The 22,867-nt window shown below is 50.0% G+C and overlaps 1 protein-coding gene across 1 annotated transcript in view; it reads right to left on the bottom strand.

Annotated features, from left to right (window-relative positions):
* Positions 1-329: 329 nt before the first annotated feature.
* The window catches only part of GRIK3 (glutamate ionotropic receptor kainate type subunit 3), a 253,335-nt gene continuing 230,797 nt past the window's right edge, over positions 330-22,867 (bottom strand). The window contains exons 12-16 of the mRNA XM_055586371.1: positions 21,357-21,475; positions 18,756-18,973; positions 7,497-7,719; positions 6,732-6,982; positions 330-765 (exon numbers count right to left, since the gene is read on the bottom strand). Of these exons, the coding sequence (XP_055442346.1) occupies positions 571-765; positions 6,732-6,982; positions 7,497-7,719; positions 18,756-18,973; positions 21,357-21,475 (1,006 nt within the window). The 3' untranslated portion in view covers positions 330-570. The remainder of the gene's footprint in view (positions 766-6,731; positions 6,983-7,496; positions 7,720-18,755; positions 18,974-21,356; positions 21,476-22,867) is intronic.

Genomic DNA, 22,867 nt, shown 5'->3' with positions numbered 1-22,867 from the left:
CCATCGGCAGCCAAACGATAACATCCTTTTCGGTACCCAAGGTCTGTGTCTCTGGTCTCATAGTCAAGTTCCAGGAGGCCTGCCCTCGTGGGGAAGGAGCGGCAACATGGGCAGCCAAACGATAACATCCTTTTCGGTACCCAAGGTCTGTGTCTCTGGTCTCATAGTCAAGTTCCAGGAGGCCTGCCCTCGTGGGGAAGGAGCGGCAACATGAGAGCTGTTTCCTGTTTTCTTTGGCCCCTGCAGGGCCATGGTAGAAACTTCTGACTATAGAAGAGAGTTGAGGGGCAGGTGAATTTGGCCTGAGAGAGGCATGTGCTTCCTTTGGCCTTGGCTGTCTTGGCTGGCAGCTTTAGAAACCCATAGAAGAAACAAGAGGAGGGTGAAGACCAAGCAGCTGGCCTGGGGGCCTGCTGGTTTCCTGGTAGGTAAGGGCAGAGGGCTCTTGGCCCAACAGGCAGGCAGCAGCTCTAGTCCCCAAGTCCAGTGTGGGGCTTGGGGATGTTCTTCCAGTCTCCTTTGCTTTCCTCCACCTTGCCCCCAGGCTGGCAGTCCCCACCCCACCTGTGCCTAGGGGAATACGGGGGCCAATGATGTGCTGCAGGTCATGCTGTCTTTGCCTGGAAGCCGGCGATCATTGAATGTGTGCATGTTGATGACGGCGTCAGTCTTCACCATCATGGGAGGCTGCGGCTTGTGCTTGACCCGACGCTGGCAGGTAAGGGAGAAGCGGATCTCGTCAGCCACGGTGCTGCAGAAGGAACGCTGGGGTCGGGGGTGGGAGGGAAAGGAGCACAGGGGTGAGGCCCGGCCATGGAACTCCAGCCAACTCCTCCCCTTCCTCCCAGAGCCTGTGCTAAGGCCTCTGGGTTTCCTTCACAGCTTTACGCCACCCACCCTCTGCCCCCTGCAAGGTGATTAGTGTGGGTTGTTGTTGTTTAGTCACTAAGTTGTGTCCAACTCTTTTGCAACCGCATGGATTGTAGACTGCCAGGCTCCTCTGTCCATGGGATTTCCTGGGCAAGAATACTGGAGTGGGTTGCCATTTCCTTCTCCAGGGGATCTTTCCAACCCAGGGACTGAACCACATTTCTTGCATTGGCAGGTGGGTTCTTTACCACTGAACCACTAGGGAAGCCCAGGTAGTTTGGAGAGCACCCCAGAAAGCATCACGTCCTTGTTTGGAATCTAAGGTGATATCATCTTAGCCCCATTTTACTGATGAACAAACTGTGGTTCTGACTGGCATGCACATTAAAGTCTGAGTAGTTCACCTGCTTGACTTCTCTCCACTAGCTTCTGAGGGCAGGAACCAGCAGTTTCATCCTATGAGCCCAGCCTCCAGCTCTAGGCCTGGCTCAGAGTCAGGGCTTAAGAAACACTTAATGAATATATGGATGACCTCTGTGAAAGGGGTTCCCATTGAAGGGAGGAGTCACTTTGCTCCCATTCAGGAAAGCCTAGTACAGATTTCTCAATGGGAAGGCACATCCCTGTAGGGCTTTTGCTGGCTTGGGTCCCTGTGGGTATCCAAGAGGGACAGCTCAAGTGCAGCACTGCCCACAGGTATCTGATGGCAGTGGCTTCTACGAGACCAGCTGCCAGAGGCTGTCCCATGGCTTGCTGAGAAGGCAGCAGGCTGTCAATGTCTCAACTTGCCCGGGGAGGCCTGGGCATCAGCACTCAGATAGGTTGTAGTTAGGTCATATGGTACTGGGGAACGAGGACTTAGGCTTTGAATTCTGTCTCTTACCCTCTGTGTGACCTCACCAAGCTTCCTCTTGCTCCTCCACTAAATGCAGGATGTCTTCCCTCCTTACGTCCCCTCTTCATTCTGCAACTATTTACTGAGACCTACTCTGTGCCATTTTCATACTGTTCATACTGTTCATGGGGTTCTCAAGGCAAGAATACTGAAGTGGTTTGCCATTCCCTTCTCCAGGGGATCATGTTTTGTCAGAACTCTCCACCCTGATCTGTCTGTTTTGGGTGGCCCTACACAGCATGGCTCATAGTTTCATTGAGTTATACAAGGCTGTAGTCCATGTGACACTGAAAGATGAACTCCCCAGGTCAGTAGGTGCCCAATATTCTACTGCAGATCAGTGGAGAAATAATTCCAGAAACAACGAAGAGATGGAGCCAAAGCAAACACAACACCCAGTTGTGGATGTGACTGATGACAGAAGTAAAGTCCGATGCTGTAAAGAGCAAGATTGCATAGGAACCTGGAATGTTAGGTCCATGAATCAAGGCAAATTGGAAGTGGTCAAACAGGAGATGGCAAGAGTGAATGTTGACATTCTAGGAATCAGTGAACTAAGATGGACTGGAATGGGTGAATTTAACCTAGATGACCATCATATCTCCTACTGTGGGCAAGAATCCCTTCAAAGAAATGGAGTAGCCATCATGATCAACAAAAGAGTCCAATGAAGTACTTGGATGCAGTATCAAAAACGACAGAATGATCTCTGTTCATTTCCAAGGCAAAGCATTCAGTATCACGGTAATCCAAGCCCTGACCAGTAATGCTTAAGAAGCTGAAGTTGAACAGTTCTATGAAGACCTACAAGACCTTCTAGAACTAACACCCCCAAAAGATGTCCTTTTCATTATAGGGGACTGGAATGCAAAAGTAGGAAGTCAAGAAACACCTGGAGTAACAGGCAAATTTGGCCTTGGAATACAGAATGAAGCAGGGCAAAGGCTAATAGAGTTTTGCCAAGAAAATGCACTGGTCATAGCAAACACCCTCTTCCAACAACACAACAGAAGACTCTGCACATGGACATCACCAGATGGTCAACACTGAAATCAGATTGATTATATTCTTTGCAGCCAAAGATGGAGAAGCCCTATACAGTCAGCAAAAACAAGACCAGGAGCTGACTGTGGCTCAGATCATGAGCTTCTTATTGCCAAATTCAGACTTAAATTGAAGAAAGTAGGGAAAACCACTAGACCATTCAGGTATGACCTAAGTCAAATCCCTTAATGATTATACAGTGGAAGTGAGAAATAGATTCAAGGAATTAGATCTGATAGACAGAGTACCTGAAGAACTATGGACGGAGGTTCATGACATTGTACAGGAGACAGGGATCAAGACCATCCCCAAGAAAAAGAAATGCAAAAAGGCAATGGTTGTCTGATGAGGCCTTACAAATAGCTGTGAATAGAAGAGAAATGAAAAACAAAGGAGAAAAGGAAAGATATACCAATTTGAATGCAGAGTTCCAAAGAATAACAAGGAAAGATAAGAAAGTCTTCCTCAGTGATCAATGCAAAGAAATAGAGGAAAACAATAGAATGGGAAAGACTAGAGATCTCTTCAAGAAAATTAGGGATACCAAGGGAACATTTCATGCAAAGATGGGCTCGATAAAGGACAGAAATGGTATGGACCTAACAGAAGCAGAAGATATTAAGAAGAGGTGACAAGAATACACAGAAGAACTGTACAAAAAAGATCTTCATGACCCAGATAACCACGATGGTGTGATCACTCACCTAGAGCCTGACATCCTGGAGTGCAAAGTCAAGTGGGCCTTAGGAAGCATCACTACGAACAAAGCTAGTGGAGGTGTTGGAATTCCAGTTGAGCTATTTCAAATCCTGAAAGATGATGCTGTGAAAGTGCTGCACTCAATATGCCAGCAAATTTGGAAAACTCAGCAGTGGCCACAGGACTGGAAAAGGTCAGTTTTCATTCCAATCCCAAAGAAAGGCAATACCAAAGAATGTTCAAACTACCACACAATTGTACTCATCTCACACACTAGTAAAGAAATGCTTAAAATTCTCCAAGCCAGGCTTCAACAGTATGTGAACCATGAACTTCCAGATGTTCAAGCTGGATTTAGAAAAGACAGAGGAACCAGAGATCAAATTGCCAACATCTGTTGGATCATTGAAAAAGCAAGAGGATTCCAGAAAAACATCTATTTCTGCTTTATTGACTACACCAAAGCCTTTGACTGTGTGGATCGCAACAAACTGTGGAAGATTCTTAAAGAGATGGGAATACCAGACCACCCAACCTGCTTCTTGAGAAATTTGTATGCAGGTCAGGAAGCAACAGTTAGAACTGGACATGGAACAACAGACTGGTTCCAAATAGGAAAAGGAGTACGTCAAGGCTGTATATTGTCACCCTGCTTATTTAACTTATATGCAGAGTACATCATGAGAATTTCTGGGCTGGATGAAGCACAAGCTGGAATCAAGATTGCCAGGAGAAATATCAAGAACCTCAGATATGCAGATAGCACCACCCTTATGGCAGAAAGTGAAGAAGAACTAAAGAGCTTCTTGATGAAAGTGAAAGAGGAGAGTGAAAAAGTTGGCTTAAAGCTCAACATTCAGAAAACGAAGATCATGGCATCTGGTCCCATCACTTCATAGGAAATAGATGGGGAAACAGTGGAAACAGTGTCAGACTTTTCTTTTTGGGCTCCAAAATCACTGCAGATGGTGTCTGCAGCCATGAAATTAAAAGACACTTGCTCCTTGAAAGAAAAGTTATGACCAACCTGGACAATATATTAAAAAGCAGAGACATTACTTTGCCAACAAAGGTCCGTCTAGTCAAAGCTATGGTTTTTCCAGTGGTCATGTATGGATGTGAGAGTTGGACTATAAAGAAAGCTGAGCGCCGAAGAATTGATGTTTTTGAACTGTTGGACTCTTGAGAGTCCCTTGGACTGCAAGGAGATCCAACCAGTCCATCCTAAAGGAAATCAGTCCTGAATAGTCATTGGAAGGATTGATGTTGAAGCTGAAACTCCAATGCTTTGGCCACCTGATGTGAAGAACTGACTCATTTGAAAAGACCCTGATGCTGGGAAAGATTGAAGGCGGGAGGAGAAGGGGATGACAGAGGATGAGATGGCCGGATGGCATCACTGACTCAATGGCCATGAGTTTGAGTAAACTCTGGGGTTGGTGAAGGACAGGGAGGCCTGGTGTGCTGCAGTCCATGGGGTCACAAAGAGTCGGACACGACTGAGCGACTGAACTGAACTGAGCTGAATTCTGTGCCAGGCACTGATGTTCTAGGTGTTAGGCACAGAGCAGTGAAAAATACAGACAAGGTCCTAGTGCTCAGGGAACGCTGATGATGGGATAGAAACAGATAATAAACATGTGAACAAATAAATAGTTTCAGAAAGAGATAACTATTAAGAGAATAAAGCATTGAAATGGGATAGAGTTGGGTGGGGAGTGGGGATAGGAGGGAAAGACTACTTGAGCTTCAGCTGATGACCAGAAGACTCTAAGAATATGGGGCTCTGGGAGAAGCACAGTGCAGGGTGCTGGAACAGCATGTGCAAAGGCCCTAAGGCAGAAATGTGCTTGGCTGGTTAGGGACTAAAAACGTGGCCAGTGTGTGTGGAGCAGAGTAAGAGAGGGGAGAGTGGGAAGGAGGAGGCTGGAGAGGTGGGTAAGGACTAGATCCTGTAGGCTTTTTAGTGGAATTTGGAGCGCATTTCAATTGTAATGTAATTCTAATGTAACCTAAAGGATTTGATTGTTCTTCTTAGATGAATCATAATTTTTAAAACCATTCCCAATTATTGAACATTTAGGTTTTCTCACATTTTTTTTTCACATTACAATGAACACGTCAATGAACATTCTTGTCAATAAAATTGCACATGTTTTGGCCACTTCTACTGGGTACATTTCTAAAAGTAGAAATTGACTGATCAAAACATGTAGCCTCCTTTAAAGACTCTGGCCATACTGCAGAGTTACCTTCCAGAAACTTAACCTCTTGGACTCCCCCTGAGCAATGTGGTAACATGTCCCTTTTCTCACACCTGTGAGAACTTGAACACCAAGAATTATCTTTGCCCTTCCTCTTTCCTCACTCCAGCTTACTGATTAGAAACGACTCCACTGAATTTTGGTTGGATGTATAAGTGCATCTTATACAGAAGACTTAACTGCAATCTCCTTCTACACTTGTCCTGTCTCCCTTTCAACTTCCTTGTGAGAAGAGCTTCCCCACAGACCACTGGCCCTCCACTCAAGGTACACATTCAAATCACTCCGTACACTTTCTTAAGAAGCCAATCCCAGGGGCCACCACAGACTGATTAAAACACAGTCTCTGGGAGTGAGGCCAGGGTATTAGCACTTAAAACACTTTCTCCCTGTGATTCCAATTTGCTACTGGGACCCAGAACCACTGTCCAACCACACGTGAATTAATCAGAGGGGGTGAACCTAGCAAGCTTGGGCTAGCCCTCTTAACTCTTTTTCTCTGTTAAACTTTTGATTATGGAAATTTCCAAATATATGCAGAAGTAAAGAGAACAGTATAATGAACCCCTATGTAAGCATCACGAAGCATCCACAATTACCCTGGAGGGGTTTATGCAGGGGAACGACATGGTTCGAATTAAGTTTTAAACAGGGCACTGGCTGCTGTATGGAGAGCAGCTGGTGGAGAGGAAGAGAGGAGGCAGGAAGACCCGACCAGAGGCTAGTGCGTGGTCCAGCTGGGGATGATGGGCATGGCCTGGCGTGGAGCCAGCATGATGGGAAAGCATGCAGAATGGGGCTGGTAGGGCTTCCTGGAGAATGGGACGCAGAGTGGGCTATGGGTGGAGGGGTGGGATCGGACACCACCTTGCACCTGGCACCTAAGGAGGGTGAAGCCAGTGTGGTCCCTGATCTGTTCTGTCCGTTCCCCATGCCTGCTCCAGTTCTTGGAGGTTTACCTGCTCTCGCTCTGCGGTCTTGCGGAGCTTGTACACAAACTCGCCCACAGCCACCAGCACAGACAGGACCAGCCCGGCGGCGAGGACGATGAAGATGCCCCCGATCTTCTGGATGCCCAGGGCGCTGGCCTCTTTGTTTTCCTCCTCGGGACACCCGCTGCCCCGCCACCACTTCTCCTTCATGATGTGCAGCTTGTCCTCCTCCTGGAGCTGCAGGATGGCAATGGTGATCTTGTCCCGGTACGGGGAGCCTGGGTGGGGGAGAGGGGGCCCTGGCCATCAGCGGCCTTCAGCCCATCTGTGCGCCCCCGCCAACACCCTGGCAGGGGCTAGCCACTGCCACTAGCCCTCTCAGCACACTCTTCCGAAGGGGGCCCCCAGTGCCAGGAGGCCCCTCTTTTAATTCATCAGTGGTGTCTCCACGGATCCAGGGTGGAGAGTCTTGCCTATGAATCCCTGTCCCCGCAGGCCTCTGGAAGGCCCAGTGTATCTGAGCTGCCTCAGCAGGGATGAGGTGAGAGAGAGGAGGCAAGACCTTGAACTGACCCCCATCTCTGTGTCTGCCCCCGGGTCTCCTCTGCTCAGGCCGGCGCTGACCACAGGAGGGTTATGACTCTGCCGTTTTGTTTCTGGGCTGAGCCCTTTCAAGGCTCAGGGGGTGATCTGAGAGAGGGAGTGGGAAACCACGTGTGCACAAGAGTGAACCTGGGGGTCTTGCCCACCTCTGTCCCCCGCCGCCCTCCTGTCTGCAGCCCCTGTGCTCACCCATGGGCGTGCCGATGCCATAGCCCTTGGAGTCGATGAGGCCCCCGATCTGGGTGAGGTTGCAGTTCCTCTGGGTGACGTACTCGATGGTGGTCGATTCCATGAGCAGTGCGTAGTCAGCCGTCAGCGTCCGCTGGATGCCCTCCTCGTTGTTCTTCACCAGCGCCGAAGGTTTGCTGCTCATGAAGGCCCACATCTTCTCGAAGGTGGAGATCTTGGATTTCTGGGCCACGGGGAAGCAGTGGGGGTGATGCACACACAGTTACTGACCACACAGGGGCCAAGCACTGCTCACTCTCAGCAGGGCCTGGGTCACTGAATCCTGTGCACAGTCCTTAGAGTGAGTGAGTTCCACCCACTGCTCAGATGTGGAAACTAAGGCCCTGGGAGGGTATGTCCTCAAACACGTGGCATCTGATAGTAAAGCTGAGAGTCAGACTCAGGCCCACCCACATGGAAACCCTTGACTCTTTGCCGTGGCACAAGAGGTCTTCAGGCTTTTCTTTAAAAACTTTTTTATTTCTCTAAGATTTATTAAACAATTAAACACATGCAGGTCATGTTCCAAGTGTTTTGCCTGCATGAACTCACTGATTCTTCCCCATAGTCAAAGGGGGCAGGTATGGGTTGGCCAAAATTTTGTTTTGGTTTTTCCATGGCATCTTATGGAAAAACCCAAATGAACTTTTCGGCCAACCCAGTACTATTACTAGCTCCAGTTTACAGATAAGAGAATGGAGTTTAGCTGTGCCTCAATTTGCCTGATTTACTCAGACACAAACTGGCAAAACCGAGCTATCTGACTCCAGAGTCCATGCTCCTAACCACTGAGCGTCCCTGCCTCTTAGAAACCGCTGTGAGGGTGGCCGGAAAGGTGGGTGGATGCTGAGGAGGGCAAAGCTCGGTGGATTCTGGGCCCCCTACTCCCACTTCAAGCATTCCCTCTTATGCACCATGTTCCTGGGGAACGTTTGTCTCAGGCAAGGGTTCCTGTCTGTTCTCCATCAATATAGTGAAAGAGAAGCAGGGTGAGAATTGCTGAGAGGGCAGGAGAGTAGGGGTAGTCAGAGCAGGTGGTCCAGAGGCCCCTTCACCCTCTGGTTCCAGAGTGTCCCAGGCTGGATGCTGCTGCCTGGGTGGAACCAGCATCCTTGAGAACAGGCTGGTGAGCGGGCTGTTGTGCTTGATCCCCAGCTGGGGGAACTCAGGGAGGGCCTGGGGGCCAGGAGAGGTTCAGTGTCTCTTGCTGCTGGAAAGGACTGGGCAGAACAAGGAGCATGCCTTCATGAGATTTCTCGGGATCTTAATGTCTGCCGGCTGCCTGCTCCCAGCAGGGATCAGCCCCACCTCCATGCATCCCAGGGGAGCAGGTGGCTCTGCAGTCCCCACTGTCCCTGGCTTTTTCTGAGTCTGGCTGTGCCCGTCTGTGATATCGGCCTGTCTGACTGGCACCTGGCCCATTTCCGGGGTGCGTGATGGCATGGGTGTGCTCCAAGAGGCTGGTGTGGGGCTGGAGGAGAAGGGAGAAGCTGTGACTGTCAGGAGTGGCGGGGGAGGGGGCTGGGAGGACAGTGGACCTTCGACTCTCCAGGTGCCTCCTAGTTTTAAGGGCTGTCCCTCCAAAAGGGCCTGGGGAGGAGGGAGCCCCAGAGCAGCGGGCAGTGCCTCACTCGAGATTCCACCTGAGCCCAGAATCTCTTGAGTGCCAGTGATGCCGCCTTTGGGCATAGGGTCTGAGGGCACCTCACAGACACTCTCCTCCTGCGAGTTTATCTGCCCTGAAGCCGAAGGTCTGGGAGGGCTCAGATGCCTGGAGCCCCTCAGTGGGTTCCACTGGAGCAGCAAGCTGGCTGATCCCACTCCTGCCTATCCTCAGCCTGTCCCATGATCAGCTATTCCTGCTTCTCAACTTTTTCATCCTCCTGTAGCCCCAGATGCTCCCCACCCCAACCCCACACTTAACTGCTCTTGCCCTTAAGAACATTCCTGATTTTCAGCTCTTCGGACTCTCCAGACGTCTCTTATTTTCTAGATAACTTCTGCTACCCAGACTCTGCCCCCTCCAGCTTCTCCCTCGGGTCCGCTCTCACTCTGTCCCTTTTCCTGCCCGGATTCTCATAGTCTGAAGCTTCAAACTGGCTCCAATGATCCCTGTCCCTGGGATTCACACCCTGGTGAGATCCCTTCCCCTGCAGTGTGGGCTGGGCCCAGTGACTTGCTTTTAACCCCTGTCCCCAGGAGTGATGGGCTTCCCTGATAGCTCAGCTGGTAAAGAATCCGCCTGTAATGCAGGAGACCTTGGTTTGATTCCTGGGTCAGGAAGGTTTGCTGAGAAGGGATAGGCTACCACTCCCCTATTCTTGGGCATCCCTTGTGGCTCAGCTGGTAAAGAATCTGCCTGCAATGCGGGAGACCGGGTTTCCATCCCTGGGTTGGGAAGATTCCCTGGAGAAGGGAAAGGTTACCCAATGCAGTATTCTGGCCTGGAGAATTCCATGGACTTTATAGTCCATGGGGTCGCAAAGAGTTAGACACGACTGAGCGACTTTCACTTTCGCTTTTTCCACGAGTGATGGGAAATCTCACATCTGAGATTAAGTTACAGGAGAGGCTGACTTCTGCCTTGCTTGTACTCTCTCTGGCTTGCTGCTCTGATGGAAGCTCACTGCTATGCTGTGAGCTGCCCCGTGGAGAGGTCCACATGACAAGGATCAGAGGGCAGCCTCTAGCCAACAGTCAGTGGGGAGACGGAAGCCCTCAGTCCAACAGCCTAGGGGGAACTGAAGGCTGCCAACTATTACTTGAGTGAGTCTGAAAGCTGGACCTGGAGGTGCAGCGTTAGCCACCACATGGATCCTGGCCTGTGAGAGGCCCTTTGCAGACGACCCAGCTATGCTGTGCTGATTCCTGACCCACAGACTGAGAGGTCATAATATTGTTGTTTTAAGACACTAAGTTTGGGGTAATTTGTTATGTAGCAGCAGGTAACTGATATACTCTCTTACACACATGCTGACAGAAGCTGCTTTTATTCCCAATATAGTCGCTTCTCAGATAATCAGTTGCAATTATTCCTCTAATAAGATTATCCAAGTCCAGTCATCCCTGCTTCCCAGGGACACACAGCCTCAGGCACTCTGCTTTCTTGGTTTGTTGTTGTTGTCTAGTTGCTAAGTCGTGTCCAGCTCTTTTCCAATCCCATAGACTGTAGCCCATTGGGCTCTTCTGTCCATGGGATTCTCCAGGCAAGAATACTAGAGTGGGTTGCTATGGCCTCTTCCAGGGGATCTTCCCAACCCAGGGATTGAACCCAGGTCTCCCACGTTGCAGGCAGATTCTTTACCACCTGAGCTACCAGGGAAGCCGGAGATATATAAAAACTAAATACTATTCTCTCATCAGTGATTTTAGCACCTCAACTCCTTTTCCATCCCAGTCCCTCCTGCTTTCAAATTCTCCTTCTTCTCCTAGAGGTGGGAATTAGGAGTGGCTGAGCCCATCAGGGCTCCCCTTCTATCTCCTAATGTGTCCATCCATCCAACTATCTATCCTTCCATCTACATATCCATCCACCCACCCATCCACCACCCATCTATTCTCTTTTTCGTCATGTTTGTATTCTCACCTATCCTCTCACACTATCTACACGCCAATTCATTCTACTAACTATGCAACTATCCAGCCAGTCTTTTACCTATTTATCCATCCATCCAATACCCACCCATTCTCTTGTCCACCTACCCATCACCAACCATCCCGCCATCTCTGCTCCTCACCCAGCTTACCCACTCATTCTCCCCACAACTAGCCATCAGTAACTTGACAATGAACCACTCAGGGAGCCTTGTCCCATTCCCTCTGTGTCAGAAGGGGAGAACTTCTCCTGTTTCTGGAAACCCTTCCCTGAATTCTCTTCCTTAACACCCCAACACCTAGTTCCTCCTATACATAGGCCTGCCAGACATCAAAACATATGCTCTTCCCAGGAACACCCCATCACAAATGTAGACAGGAATTTCCATTGGAGGCTGGAGTGGGGAGGGACTGGTATTGGGGCTGATGGGCTTTGAGGAGAGACACCGCAGCAGATAAAGGGCCAGGATGAGGAAGATGGGAAAGGACACCAGAGAACTTGGGCCAGTTCAGGTGAAAAGTAACAATAAAGCGTGAAGCTGGCTGTGATACTGATTTCAATAGTTTCTGCTCTCCTGGCTCCAGTGTCAACAAATTCACTATCTCCATCACCTGCAGGCAGATGAGCCTGAAACCTGCCTCCCCAGAAAGGCCAGCCCCTGTGTTGTCTCATATCTTGGGATCCCCATTTTCCACAAAACCCACTCATGGTTTCTAATTCCCCTTAGATTCTGTCCCGTCCTTAAGTGATATTCCATGATTCCGAGTACATCCCTGAGAAACTTCCTTCTGGTACCTCTGAGGCAGGGAGGGTTACAGCCAGGGCCCTTCCTGGAATCTCAGCCCCTCTCCCACCTTCCTGGGCCGGGTCACCAGCGGTCCGAGTTCCATCACTGGCCCGAGTAGTCACCACCCCAGCAGATGGTCCCACATCACTATGGCTCCAATGCAATCCTGCCTGTCCCCCAGCTCCAGTGGAAACCTTAAGAAGCGCTGTTTCAGGGCCAGTCACCCAATCAATTAATGGAATCGTTTGGAGCAGCTGATACAGGGCGACACGCCAGGACGGAGAGGCTTTTTTTATCAGTGAAATTGGCAAGAAAGTAAGTTTCAGGCTCACGACTTTCAATTCTAGCCTTCTCAAAGAAGTAAATTGATTTTCCCCAACTGAAGATATTTAATCTTGAGAATTTAACATTTCTGTACAAGAAAATGTATATAGGTGTATATATATATATATATATATATATATATATAAACATAAATCAATTCCAAAGGGAGCTGAATCTCAGGCAATGTATGCGGGGAGGCAGTGGCAATGTGATTCCATGCGAGACCTCGGGTATTTTCCATACTGGAGAGGAGACCTTTTCCCAGATTAATTGGCTTTCTTATCCCTGGATGTGGAGTCTTTGGCCTTATTGGATCCACATACTCGAGCAGTTAATCATGTCTCTTGGGTTATTTTCATGGGGATCAGGGGGCTCCTTGAGGCCCCCACCTCTGCCCACCTTCCCAGCACAGACTTGCCGATCCTTTGGCCTAGCAGCTGCTTCTACAGACTGCATGATCCCCTGAGGCTGGCCCGTGCAGGGGAGAGTCAGGAGGTAAGGGTTGCAGACTGGCCCCTGTAGGGAAAGTGAGGAGGTGAGGGCTGCAGACGGGGGATGGAGGTAATGGTAGAGGTTGGCCCCACTGCATGGACTCTGGTGTCACACTTACCTGGGTTCAAATGCCAACTCCTTCTGTGACCACAGGCAAGTGATGTTACATCTCTGAGCCTCTCTTTCCACATGGGTAAAATAGGGATACATTTAGCATAGAGCTAAGTTCCTAGGATGTGCTTGATAAATGGCTGGCATCATTCTATCTTTTTAAGCCTCCTTAATTCTCTTTAAGGCTCGGTTTTCTCATCCAGAAATTGGGGATAATAATTTCTAGAGTGCAGAGTTCCTAAAGAAATGAAATGACTTAAGACTCAGTGGTAGAAAACTCCAGGGCTGACAGGGTCCAGGCAGGGATACTGTAAATACGTCAAGATGGCTGGATGGAGTTCTGGTAAGCTGAGAGGGCGAGTGCCCTCTTGGCTCCCAACAATCTCTCTCTCTGCATGAGCGCTGGTTCAGTGATACTCCATCTTTCATGTTTTCAAGAAGCTGGATATGTGACTTTTTAATGCAAAAATCTCCCTTTTTAAAATGCTGATCACTAAATAATATATATAAGAAATATCTGGCCCCTAAAATTATATCTGTGGGCTCAACAGGGCTGTGTATCACCGAAAATAAACAACAAAAAGAGCTGACATTCATTGCATGTATATCCTGTGTCAGGTATGGTTCGAAGTTGCTTATATAAATTATCCCATTTAATCGTCTCAAAAATCACCTCTATGGCAGGGGGGAGTATCATTATTATACTCATTTCATAAGTGAGAAAACCGAGGCACAGAGAGCTCACCATAACTGAGTCATTCTCAATAACATCCCATCATCCCCGGGCCGACCCTGCACCTGTTGCTGCCCCTCGGGCCGCCTGCTCGGTGTCTCTTCTATTCTGAGGGCCTCTGGGCTCCCCTGAAGTGCTCGGCTCTGTGCAGAGGTAGACAGCCATCCTGTGACAGAGGCACCAATCTCCTCCACAATGCCCCCCGGACCTAATCTGGAGGGACCTGGAAGATGAGAGGTTCTCCAGGTGTCTACTGGCTGTGGTTTCTCCATGGGGCTCCTGTTTGCCTCAGGAGGGGACTACAGGGAAAAAGGAGAAAAGGAGCCAGCCAGTTTGCCCATCTTCTGGGTCAGCCATACGGAGGGACATCAGAGAAGAAAGCCTTTGCCTCTGTGTGCCTGGCTCTGGTCTAACCACTGTATACACGGTAGTTCATTGAATCTCCTTGCTAATTGCGGCACAGTGGGACTCAGAATCCGTCATCCAGGTGAGCAGACTGAGGCTCAGAGGAATAAAGTGACTTCCCCATGGTCACCCAGCAGAGACAACAGCCAAGACCCTAGTCCTGGCCTGTCTGACTCTAAGACTGATGTGACTTGACTGTGCCAGGCTGCACCACACCCAATTCTGCCTGGTCACTGCATTTCTGTCCTATTCTGCTTCTGCTAAGTGCCATCAGAGAGGCCAGCAGTCAGCTCAGGAGGAATTAGAGGCAGAGCTCGGGAGCACCCTCCTGAGACTTCCAGCCCAGGGCAGAGTCTGTTGAGCAGCTGGAAGGTGGGAGTTGGACTGGATGGCCTCTCCAGGCACCTTCCAGACTCAGTTGCTAGGATGGGGCGACACCATGCCCTCAGTGGGGCCTGATGGTGCCAGGGACCCTGGGAGCCTGGAAGTCTTGGTCCCCAGCTCTGTCGCTTTCCTAAGCAGCTGTGGCTTCACACACAGTCTCTCCCACGCGTGATGTCTCTCCTACCGCAAGACCAAAGAGGGCTAAATCCTTGGAGAAGCTGCCTTCCGACACCCTCTCTCTTCAAAGCTCCCCAGCCCGCCCTGCCGAGAACACGCTTTCCCCACATCCTCCTTTACATTTTTGCCTACATATTTTTACAGCCAAACAGTGCTTTCAAAGGCCTCCTTTTTTATCTCCTAATTAATTTTTATCTTCCAAGACGGAGGGAGCACAACACAGGAGACGCTGTTTGTGATGCTTGCTGCTCCCTGACAACTCTTCAAATGAAATTTCCTTTGGAATGACGGGCTGCCTCCAGCCACGTGTCTCCCAGGCTACAGAGTAGGGGGCAAGGGATCTGGAGCGGAGCACCACCCCCCTCCACCGCCAAGAGACTGGCACCCCACTTCCTGCAGTTGCCATCTTTGGATGGGGATGCATTCTCTCCCTCGAGTGCTCCTCTCCATCAGGGGGTGCTTTTTAAGACGGTTTGCAGCTTAACCTGGAAACAGGCTAACCGCAGAACCAAAGTTCATCTGCCCTGGGCTCTGGAACCTTCAGGGGTGCTCCCTGCTGGGCTCCTAGCCTCAACACAGTCTCCTGTGTTTGCTTTACTTGCTTCCTGCCGTCTTTTCATTCCACCCTTTAATCCAACAACGGCATCCGCTCAACATGCAGTATTTAAGCAACTACGATGTACCAGGACTGTTCTAGGCTATGGAGGATACGGCCTCATTCTTCCCCCAAGGAATTCCTGGATGGTAGTTGGCTCCTTGGAGAAATGCTATGGACACAGGGACAAAGAGCACAGGCCTTTGAGCCAGACTACTTGGGCTCAAACCCCAATGCTGCGTTTCACCAGCTGTTAGATATGAGGCAAGAAGTATGAACTCAGGTTACTTTCAGCGCCTTCCTTTCACCGTATGTTCGATGTGGGGGTGGTAATAGTGTCTGCCTTCTAGGGAGTCATGAGGATGATAGGTGTGAATACAGATAAAGTGCTCAGAACGTTGCCTAGCACACAGGAAGTGCTCAATAAATGTTACTGTAATTGTGGACTTTGCCAGTGTCTCCAGGACATCTAACGGCAACCTCTGGAGCCAATTCCTGTTCAACCCTAGTGCCAACCTTGCAGTACACACTCATGGGCAGGGGAGAGGCCCACCCCTCCAGGAGAAGACCCTAGAGGGGCTGAGGGAGAGGGCAGTGTGTGTGCAGACAGAGTAACGGACCGTACATCAGCTCCTCTGAGCCTTGATCAATTCACCCAGCCCCTCTGGGCCTCTGATTCTCTAGGTTTAGCTCAGGTTTCCTTTCAGCTCTAATTTGAAAGCTACCATAAGGAGGCTACCCCCAGGCCCGGTACAGGTGTGGGGGAGGCGGAGGGCTTGGACTAAGTGAGGCAGGGTGGGGTGGGGCAGGGAGGAAGTAAGTTTGTCCAGGGACCTTCTGGGAGGATCTTTGCTTCTAGCTTATCATCCGAGGTGTGGTTAATGTAGCCACACTCAGGTTCCTCTCTGCCTACATAACAGTTCCATGGCTGGTGCCATTGGTAGGGAGGCTGGGCAAGAAGCACTTCATTTGAATTAAAGCAGGAGACAAGGTGGTCAGACAGCAAGCAGAATTCACTGGCGATCAGGAGAGTGAGGAAGGGGAGCTGGTTCTTCAGGGGCTGTGCAGTTGTTCTTCCTGGCCCAAGGCCCCAGTGAGCCTGGGCCCTTCCGCCCCAGCATCCCAGCTGGGTGGTAGCATCTGCGTCCCTCCCCTGCCCTCCTCGCTGCACCATTTGCAGGGAAGGTGGGTGAGGGCGGCGCGGGCTGCGGGAGGTGCTGCTTGATGCCGAGGACAGCAGCTCGGTGGGGAGCAGGGACTGGGCTCTTGGAAGCCAATCTGAGCATCTTAGCATGGAGGGAGGCAAGGGCATCCAATCAGCGCCAATGAGCCTGCACTGGGCTTATTTATGCTGCTTCTCTTTGATCGGGAGCCCTGCTTAGAGACGGGCTCATGTGTAATGCATGAGGGATGCTCTGGCATAGTCAAAGGGCTGGGCCGCAGCCTGGGGATTGGCAGGAACAGGCGTGTGCATGCATGTGCACACACACACACACACATACATGGGCCCATCCTCCCACTCACACTTATGCAAGCACACCCATGGGGACATTTAAGCAGACAGACATGAGTGTACTCTCCACATACATATACATGTGGACCCTCGAGCTCATACTTCACACAGTCATAGTCACGTGTCCACATGCCCAGATCACAGGGACACAGGCACACATGTGCCCACCAGTGCATATATGCAGACACTTGTGGTCCAGCAGAAAGACACACGAGCATCCAGACAGGCTGACTCGTGCATAGGCACACATGTGCATATACGTATACACATTATATACTGCTACATGCACCGTGCATGCAGTCATATACTCACATGCTTGCTCACCCTCATGAATACATACACAGGGTCCCAGAGAGCCCCCAGTGCGCTTATGACAATGCTTTATCTCCCCTTCACTATAAATAAATACATGGGGGGGACCTCACAGGAACACTGCCTTTGCCAGTAGCAGCATTCCAGAGGGGAGTCTGTTTCCTCTTGTTCCTCCTCACTAAGCATGGAACTGCTTCTACTTTTGAGAAGGGAGCCCTGTGGACTGTACCCTGCCAGGCTCCTCTGTCCATGGAATTCACCAGGCAAGAATACTGGAGTGGGTTGCCATTCCCTTCTCAAGGGGATCTTCCCGACCCAGGGATTGAACCAGGCTCTCCTGCATTGCAGGCAGATTCTTTACCACCTCAGCCACCAGGGAGAGCCCATAACAGGCGAGGTCAGGGTAGCATGTAGAGGAGGGGAATCGGGTGCAGGGGAGGGGGAGGAGAGTGGCCATGCCCAGGAGGTAGAAGGCTTTCCACCCAACCCTTTCCTTCTCTTCTCACTCAGGCCTCACTGGAAGCTCAATCCATCACTCAGAGGTTCAGCCTGGAAGGAGGCAAGGGCTAGTGGATGGGGAACCAGGGCCCAGTGGAAGGGAAAACACCCTAGGCTTTCACACTGACTGAGTGCAATTGACTACTAAATAAATACATGAATGAATGGACTCAGAGCCACAGAGGTCCCAATCCTGACCATTTCTGAGAAATCATTAGAGTAGTGATTCTCAAAGTGTGGTCCCCGGACCAGCAGCATCAGCATCATCTGGGAACTCATTAGAAAGGGACATTTCCAGGCCCTGCCCCAGGATCTGCTGAATCAGTAACTGCAGAGGCTGGGACCCGGCAACCTGGGGTTCCCTGAGCCTTCCAGGTGATCTGGACACACACTGAGTCTGAGAACCACGGCTTAGGACATGGGCTCTGGAGGAAGGCAGACCTGGGCCAGACCCAGGCTGCTTCAGCTGTGAGTCCTTGGGACAACTCGCTTAATGGCTCCGATCCTTAGTTGCCACACGTGTGAAATAACTGCAATACCTACTTCACGGGATTTGTCACGAAGATTAAATGAAGCCCAGCGCAGTGCCGGGCCCACGGTGAGCTCTTAGTGGCGCCAGCTACAGTTATGATTACTTTAATTTCCTGGGGAACATTTATAGCTACCGGTAGCCAGGGTCAGCCGCTGTCCTAAACCCTCAGCTACGCTCGTAGAAGGTTAAAAAATGTAAGGAAGCAAGCCAGTGCTTTACAAAACAGGAGACGCAACGAAGTCATGGCCAGATCCCCATGAAAGCAGGCACCTGAGCAGGTGACAGGCTTTACCTGGACACCAGCATTCCACGAGTGTAACATGCTGGTAAACATTCGTAAACGCTTGCTCAAGTTCTAAGCCTTCCTTGGAGGATGCACCCCTGCTGCCCCCTCGGTGTTTCCCAGCTCACCCCAAGCTTAGGTCAGCCTCCTGGAGATGAAAGCCCCTGAGATGCAAAGCCAAGGGCAGGGAGCCTACTGGCCCCAGGGCCTGTTTGTGTGTTTTCTGGGCCATGCTTCTCCTTCCCCCTTCTCCAGCTTCCTTTGATGTTCTCCTCTGATGATTTAGGGGAAACACAGCATGTTCATGCTGCTTGTCCCAGGTATGGAAACTTCTAGGATCTGTGCTGGGACCATCCAGTTGGTCAAATCACTACAGCTCCCCAAAGTCAATTGTTCCTAAATAGGGAGGGGCTGAGCCCTTGGGATTTCTGGCTCTGTGTGACTAAGGAAGGACAGTGAAGGGAGGGAGAGGGTCTCACCTTGAAGAAGGTCATGGTGGCCCCGTCTTTGACTGCCCCATACTCGATTTTGGTTTGCTTGGCCAGGTCATCCGCAGAGTCTATGGGTGATTCCATGCGCTCCACGGTCAGAAAGGCAGCCAGGTTGGCCGTGTAGGAGGAGATGATGATCAGCGTGAAGAACCACCAGATGCCACCAATGATGCGTGTGGACAGGGCTTTGGGCATCAGTTCAGACCCTGGGAGGAAGGAGGAGACAAATAGTCCCTGAAAATGCCCAAACCAGGGCTGCTCGGTCCTCTGGGTCACAGACTCCACTGATAATCTAGTAACAGCTGAGACCTCTTCCTTAGACCAGTGGTTCTCGAAGTGTAGCTCCTGGACTGACAGCATCACCTGGGAACTTGTTAGAAAGGCACACTCTCAGGTCCCACCCAGGACCTACTGAATCAGTAACTTTAGGGATGAGGCCCAGCAATCTGGGTTCAGTAAGCCCTCTAGGTGATTCTGATCTGGGCTAAAATTCAAGAACCACTGCTTGACAAAAACACACACAAGCAGAATATTTATTTCACAGGCATGTCAGACCCTCTGATGCGTATCTGTGAACCACACGTGTGGTCCCAGGTTCTGAGCACCTGAATATGTCCCAGGTTCAAGAACCCCTGGGTTCTTGAGTAAATCCTGCTCTTAGCTCTCTGTGTGGTCTTGTGCCCGTCATTTTCTCTCTTTGGAACTCAGCAAAGCATCGTCCTTCCTCTGTCCCAGCCTCACAAAAATACCACGGTGCTGCTGCGATGACATAAGTTGAGGAGGAAAGTGTGTTGGATATGCGAGTGGTATACAAATATAAGATTGCTATACGATGCTTTGCAGGCGGAGAAAAATCAACATTTTTCGAAGCTCTCTGCTGAAATAGAAAGAGTGCCGATCACTCTTCCTTCCCGACCTTGGGTGCGGAGCACAGTTTAGCTGAAACCTTCTAACTGAAGTAATTAACTAGGCGGCTTTCAAGAGATTTAAATAGCAAGTGACTCCTGAACTTTCCAGAATATTTGGACCTGCATCTGAAAAGCGTCTGCTTTGATATGGATGATTTTTTTTTTCTCAAAGAAATCACTCAAGGGAGAGTTTTTCAAATACATAACCATTTTTCTCCCTCCTAATCAAAACCTCACGGGGAATACATCAGGGGCCAATGCTTTGAATAGCAGCAGGAGGTGGAAGAGAAGCTATTACTGCGTGGAGGGGCCTTCAGGTTCTTTCCTAACTGTCACTGAGCAGAGATGATGGACAGAGCAGCAAGGTGAGGCTTCAGGACGCTCATTAGTCGTGGGGACAGAATGAGGCGCTTCCCCCTCAAGCTGCCTGTCACTTCCCAGCTGCTGGAGACCACTCCCCCACCCCCACCTCAGCCTCATCTGCCTGGCCCTCCCCCAAACAAGGGGCTGGAGGTACCCCCAAAGGGAGAAGGACTTATTTTAGTTGTTTGCTTGGTGAGCTCGGTCAGGCTCTGTCGGACCCCACCCCTGGCCTCTGTTATGGCTGAGAGTTTGCTCGGGTCCAGGGTTCTTCATTCACAGGGCCTGGCAGGTCGTGGGCACTCAGGACACTCTGAGATAACATCAGTTGTGCACGCCTGTGGCGCTTGCTGGTAGATATCACTGAGGACCAGGGTTTGTGCCAGGCCTTGAGGATACACACATGAGAGAGGGACAGGGACATTCTTTGCCTCTTGGATCTCCTTCCCTCCCTGGCCCCCCTTTTGTCCCTTTGTGGGGCCCTAACCCAGGCAGAGACTTTGGTCCTTGCCTCCCTCCTCATTCCCTGAGATAAGAGGCTCTGACAGTGATTCCATAGACAGAGGCAATCCGCATTTGGCTCCTGGTCATCAGGGACTGTGGGGGTAGGGTTCTTCTGGGGGTCTTTCCTGGCTGGGGTCCCCTCCCGCTCTGCTTGTCTTCCAGCCTCTGCTCCTTGCAGGTGCTCTGCTTTCTGAGATAGATGCAAATCTGGAAAGATGCAAATCTTTCCAGAAGCTAGGCTACCAGCGGTGGAGTGGAAGGGGGGAATGGTGGTGGTGGGTGGGGCAGGTACCCTATCCCAAACCTCCCTCAGGAGGATGTGAGAAAAATGGCATCCTTCTGGGTATACCAGGTCTGATGCACTCAGGCTAGTGGCCCCAACACAAATGTGCCCCCTTCCTTCTACTGGGCTCCCCAGAGCTAGGCAGTCACCAAGTCCAGTCCCTGCTACATCCTGAAGTTCTTAAAGTCCATCTCTGGCCTCAACTCCCACAGCCACTACCCTGGCTCAGGTCTCACTGTCTCATTTCTGCAGTGGCCTTCCATCCAGCCTCCCTGCCTCCAGTCTCCCTCCATCCTCAGCCCAACTTTGCTCAGGCAGATTCTGCGGTGGTGAGAATCAGGGGGTTGACTGCAGGAGGCAGGATGCTGTATGTCCGTCCCAGCTGGGGCAGGAGGGGCTGGGGATGAGCCCTGCCCACCGCAGGTGTTGGCATACGCTTCAGCCTCAGACGGTGAGCCAGTCCAGCTAGCTCCAGCAGAGGTGGAGCTTGGGGACCTGGGAAAGGTGTCTGCACCCTTCTAAGGGCACACATACCTTGTTGCATCAGGGACCCCATTCCGAACCAGAAGCTGTTCAGCAGAGTGAAGTTATTTTCCACCACCTCGGAGCCTGGGTTGCAGGGGTGAGCGTCATACCACTCGTAAGGGCTGAACCTGCAGCAGGAAGAGGGGAGCAATGAGGCAAATCTTTGGGGAGATGGGAGGAAGGGGTGTTCACGCCTTAACAAGCTGGTGGTTTAGCAAACATTGATGTGCCGACCACTTTAGCATCAATTCCTTCATTGTTCTGCTAAGGAGTCAGGGAATGGGAAACCAGAGTCATTTTGCTTCTCATTTTTTATTGTTAGTGCCCTTTTCTGGTGATAAAAGTAATTCAGCAGTATCTCTTGAAATTAAAAGTGCACATGCCCTTCAACCTAGCAATTCTGTGACTCATTATCCATCGTAGAAAAAAGAGTCTTCCAGGAGCATAAAGAGAAGTGCATGGGGGTGTTTATCAAAGCATTGTTTGTAATAGCAAAAAACTGGAAACAAGCTAAATGTCCTTCAATAGAGGAATGATTAAATAGACTACGCCACCATCACACTCTGAAACCGCATGCAGCTGTTAGAAGAGATGCACCAACAGGGAGGATCTTCAACACATATTGTTTGTTTTTTTTTAAGTGATAAAAATAAGAACAATATGATCACATTTACATAAATAGATTCCTGAAGACATAGTTGCGTACCTACTTATATACATTTGAATACAAATGCATATACAGTCTGGAAGGATCCAGATCTAAAAAAAAAACCACTATTGACCTCTGGGGAGGGGAAACACAGAAGAAATTTCATGGAAGCCTGTTGCTTTGTGTGTATTGCATGAACTTTGAAAAATGAAAATAGGCTTTTAAATTACTTGTGTACTTTGAAAACCTTGAAATAGAAAAATAGTAAAATACACTCTTCATAAAATATTCAGACGGTATAAAACACACTGAGAAAGTGAAAGTACTCCATGATCCCACCTCTTGGGAAGAACAATGTGTTCTATCGTTTTTTTCAGATTTTTCTCTCTGAATATACAAATACATGCATGACAGAAAAAAAACTGTTATTTAAGCCTCCCCGGCCCCATTGCCTTCTAAGGAAGAGAAGACCTGATAACTGGAGGGGTCTTTGTTTATTGGGTGAATTCCAGTTGAGAAAATGTAAGTTGGAGGAAGCTGGAACACTCTGGAGAGACTGAGAGACTCTGGAGAAAGTCCCCCCCAGTCTAGTGTGGTTGGTGTGACTGGTGTGGTTGACGTGGCTGAAGTGGCTGATGTCGGTGTGTTCAGAGTGGCTGGTGTAGGGTCAGATGCTGAGATGAGAGACCGGGAAGGAGACACATGTCTGATGGAATTTTCTTTTGTTTTGTAAAGTGTGATGCGTTTTAAGAGTGAGGCTGTGACTTTCCATCTCTCTTCTAAAAGCTTTAGTAAATTAAACATTGATCACCAAAATGCTCACATGAAAAGAATTTGGTTTTCATGAAGTGGAAAGATCCTGCAAATAGGA

The sequence above is a fragment of the Bubalus kerabau genome, chromosome 6 (assembly GCF_029407905.1).
Source record: "Bubalus kerabau isolate K-KA32 ecotype Philippines breed swamp buffalo chromosome 6, PCC_UOA_SB_1v2, whole genome shotgun sequence".
In the NCBI taxonomy this organism is placed as follows: Eukaryota; Metazoa; Chordata; class Mammalia; order Artiodactyla; family Bovidae; genus Bubalus; species Bubalus kerabau.
The sequence above is the reverse complement of the archived record's forward strand: the minus strand, read 5'-3'. Positions and strand labels throughout refer to the sequence as shown.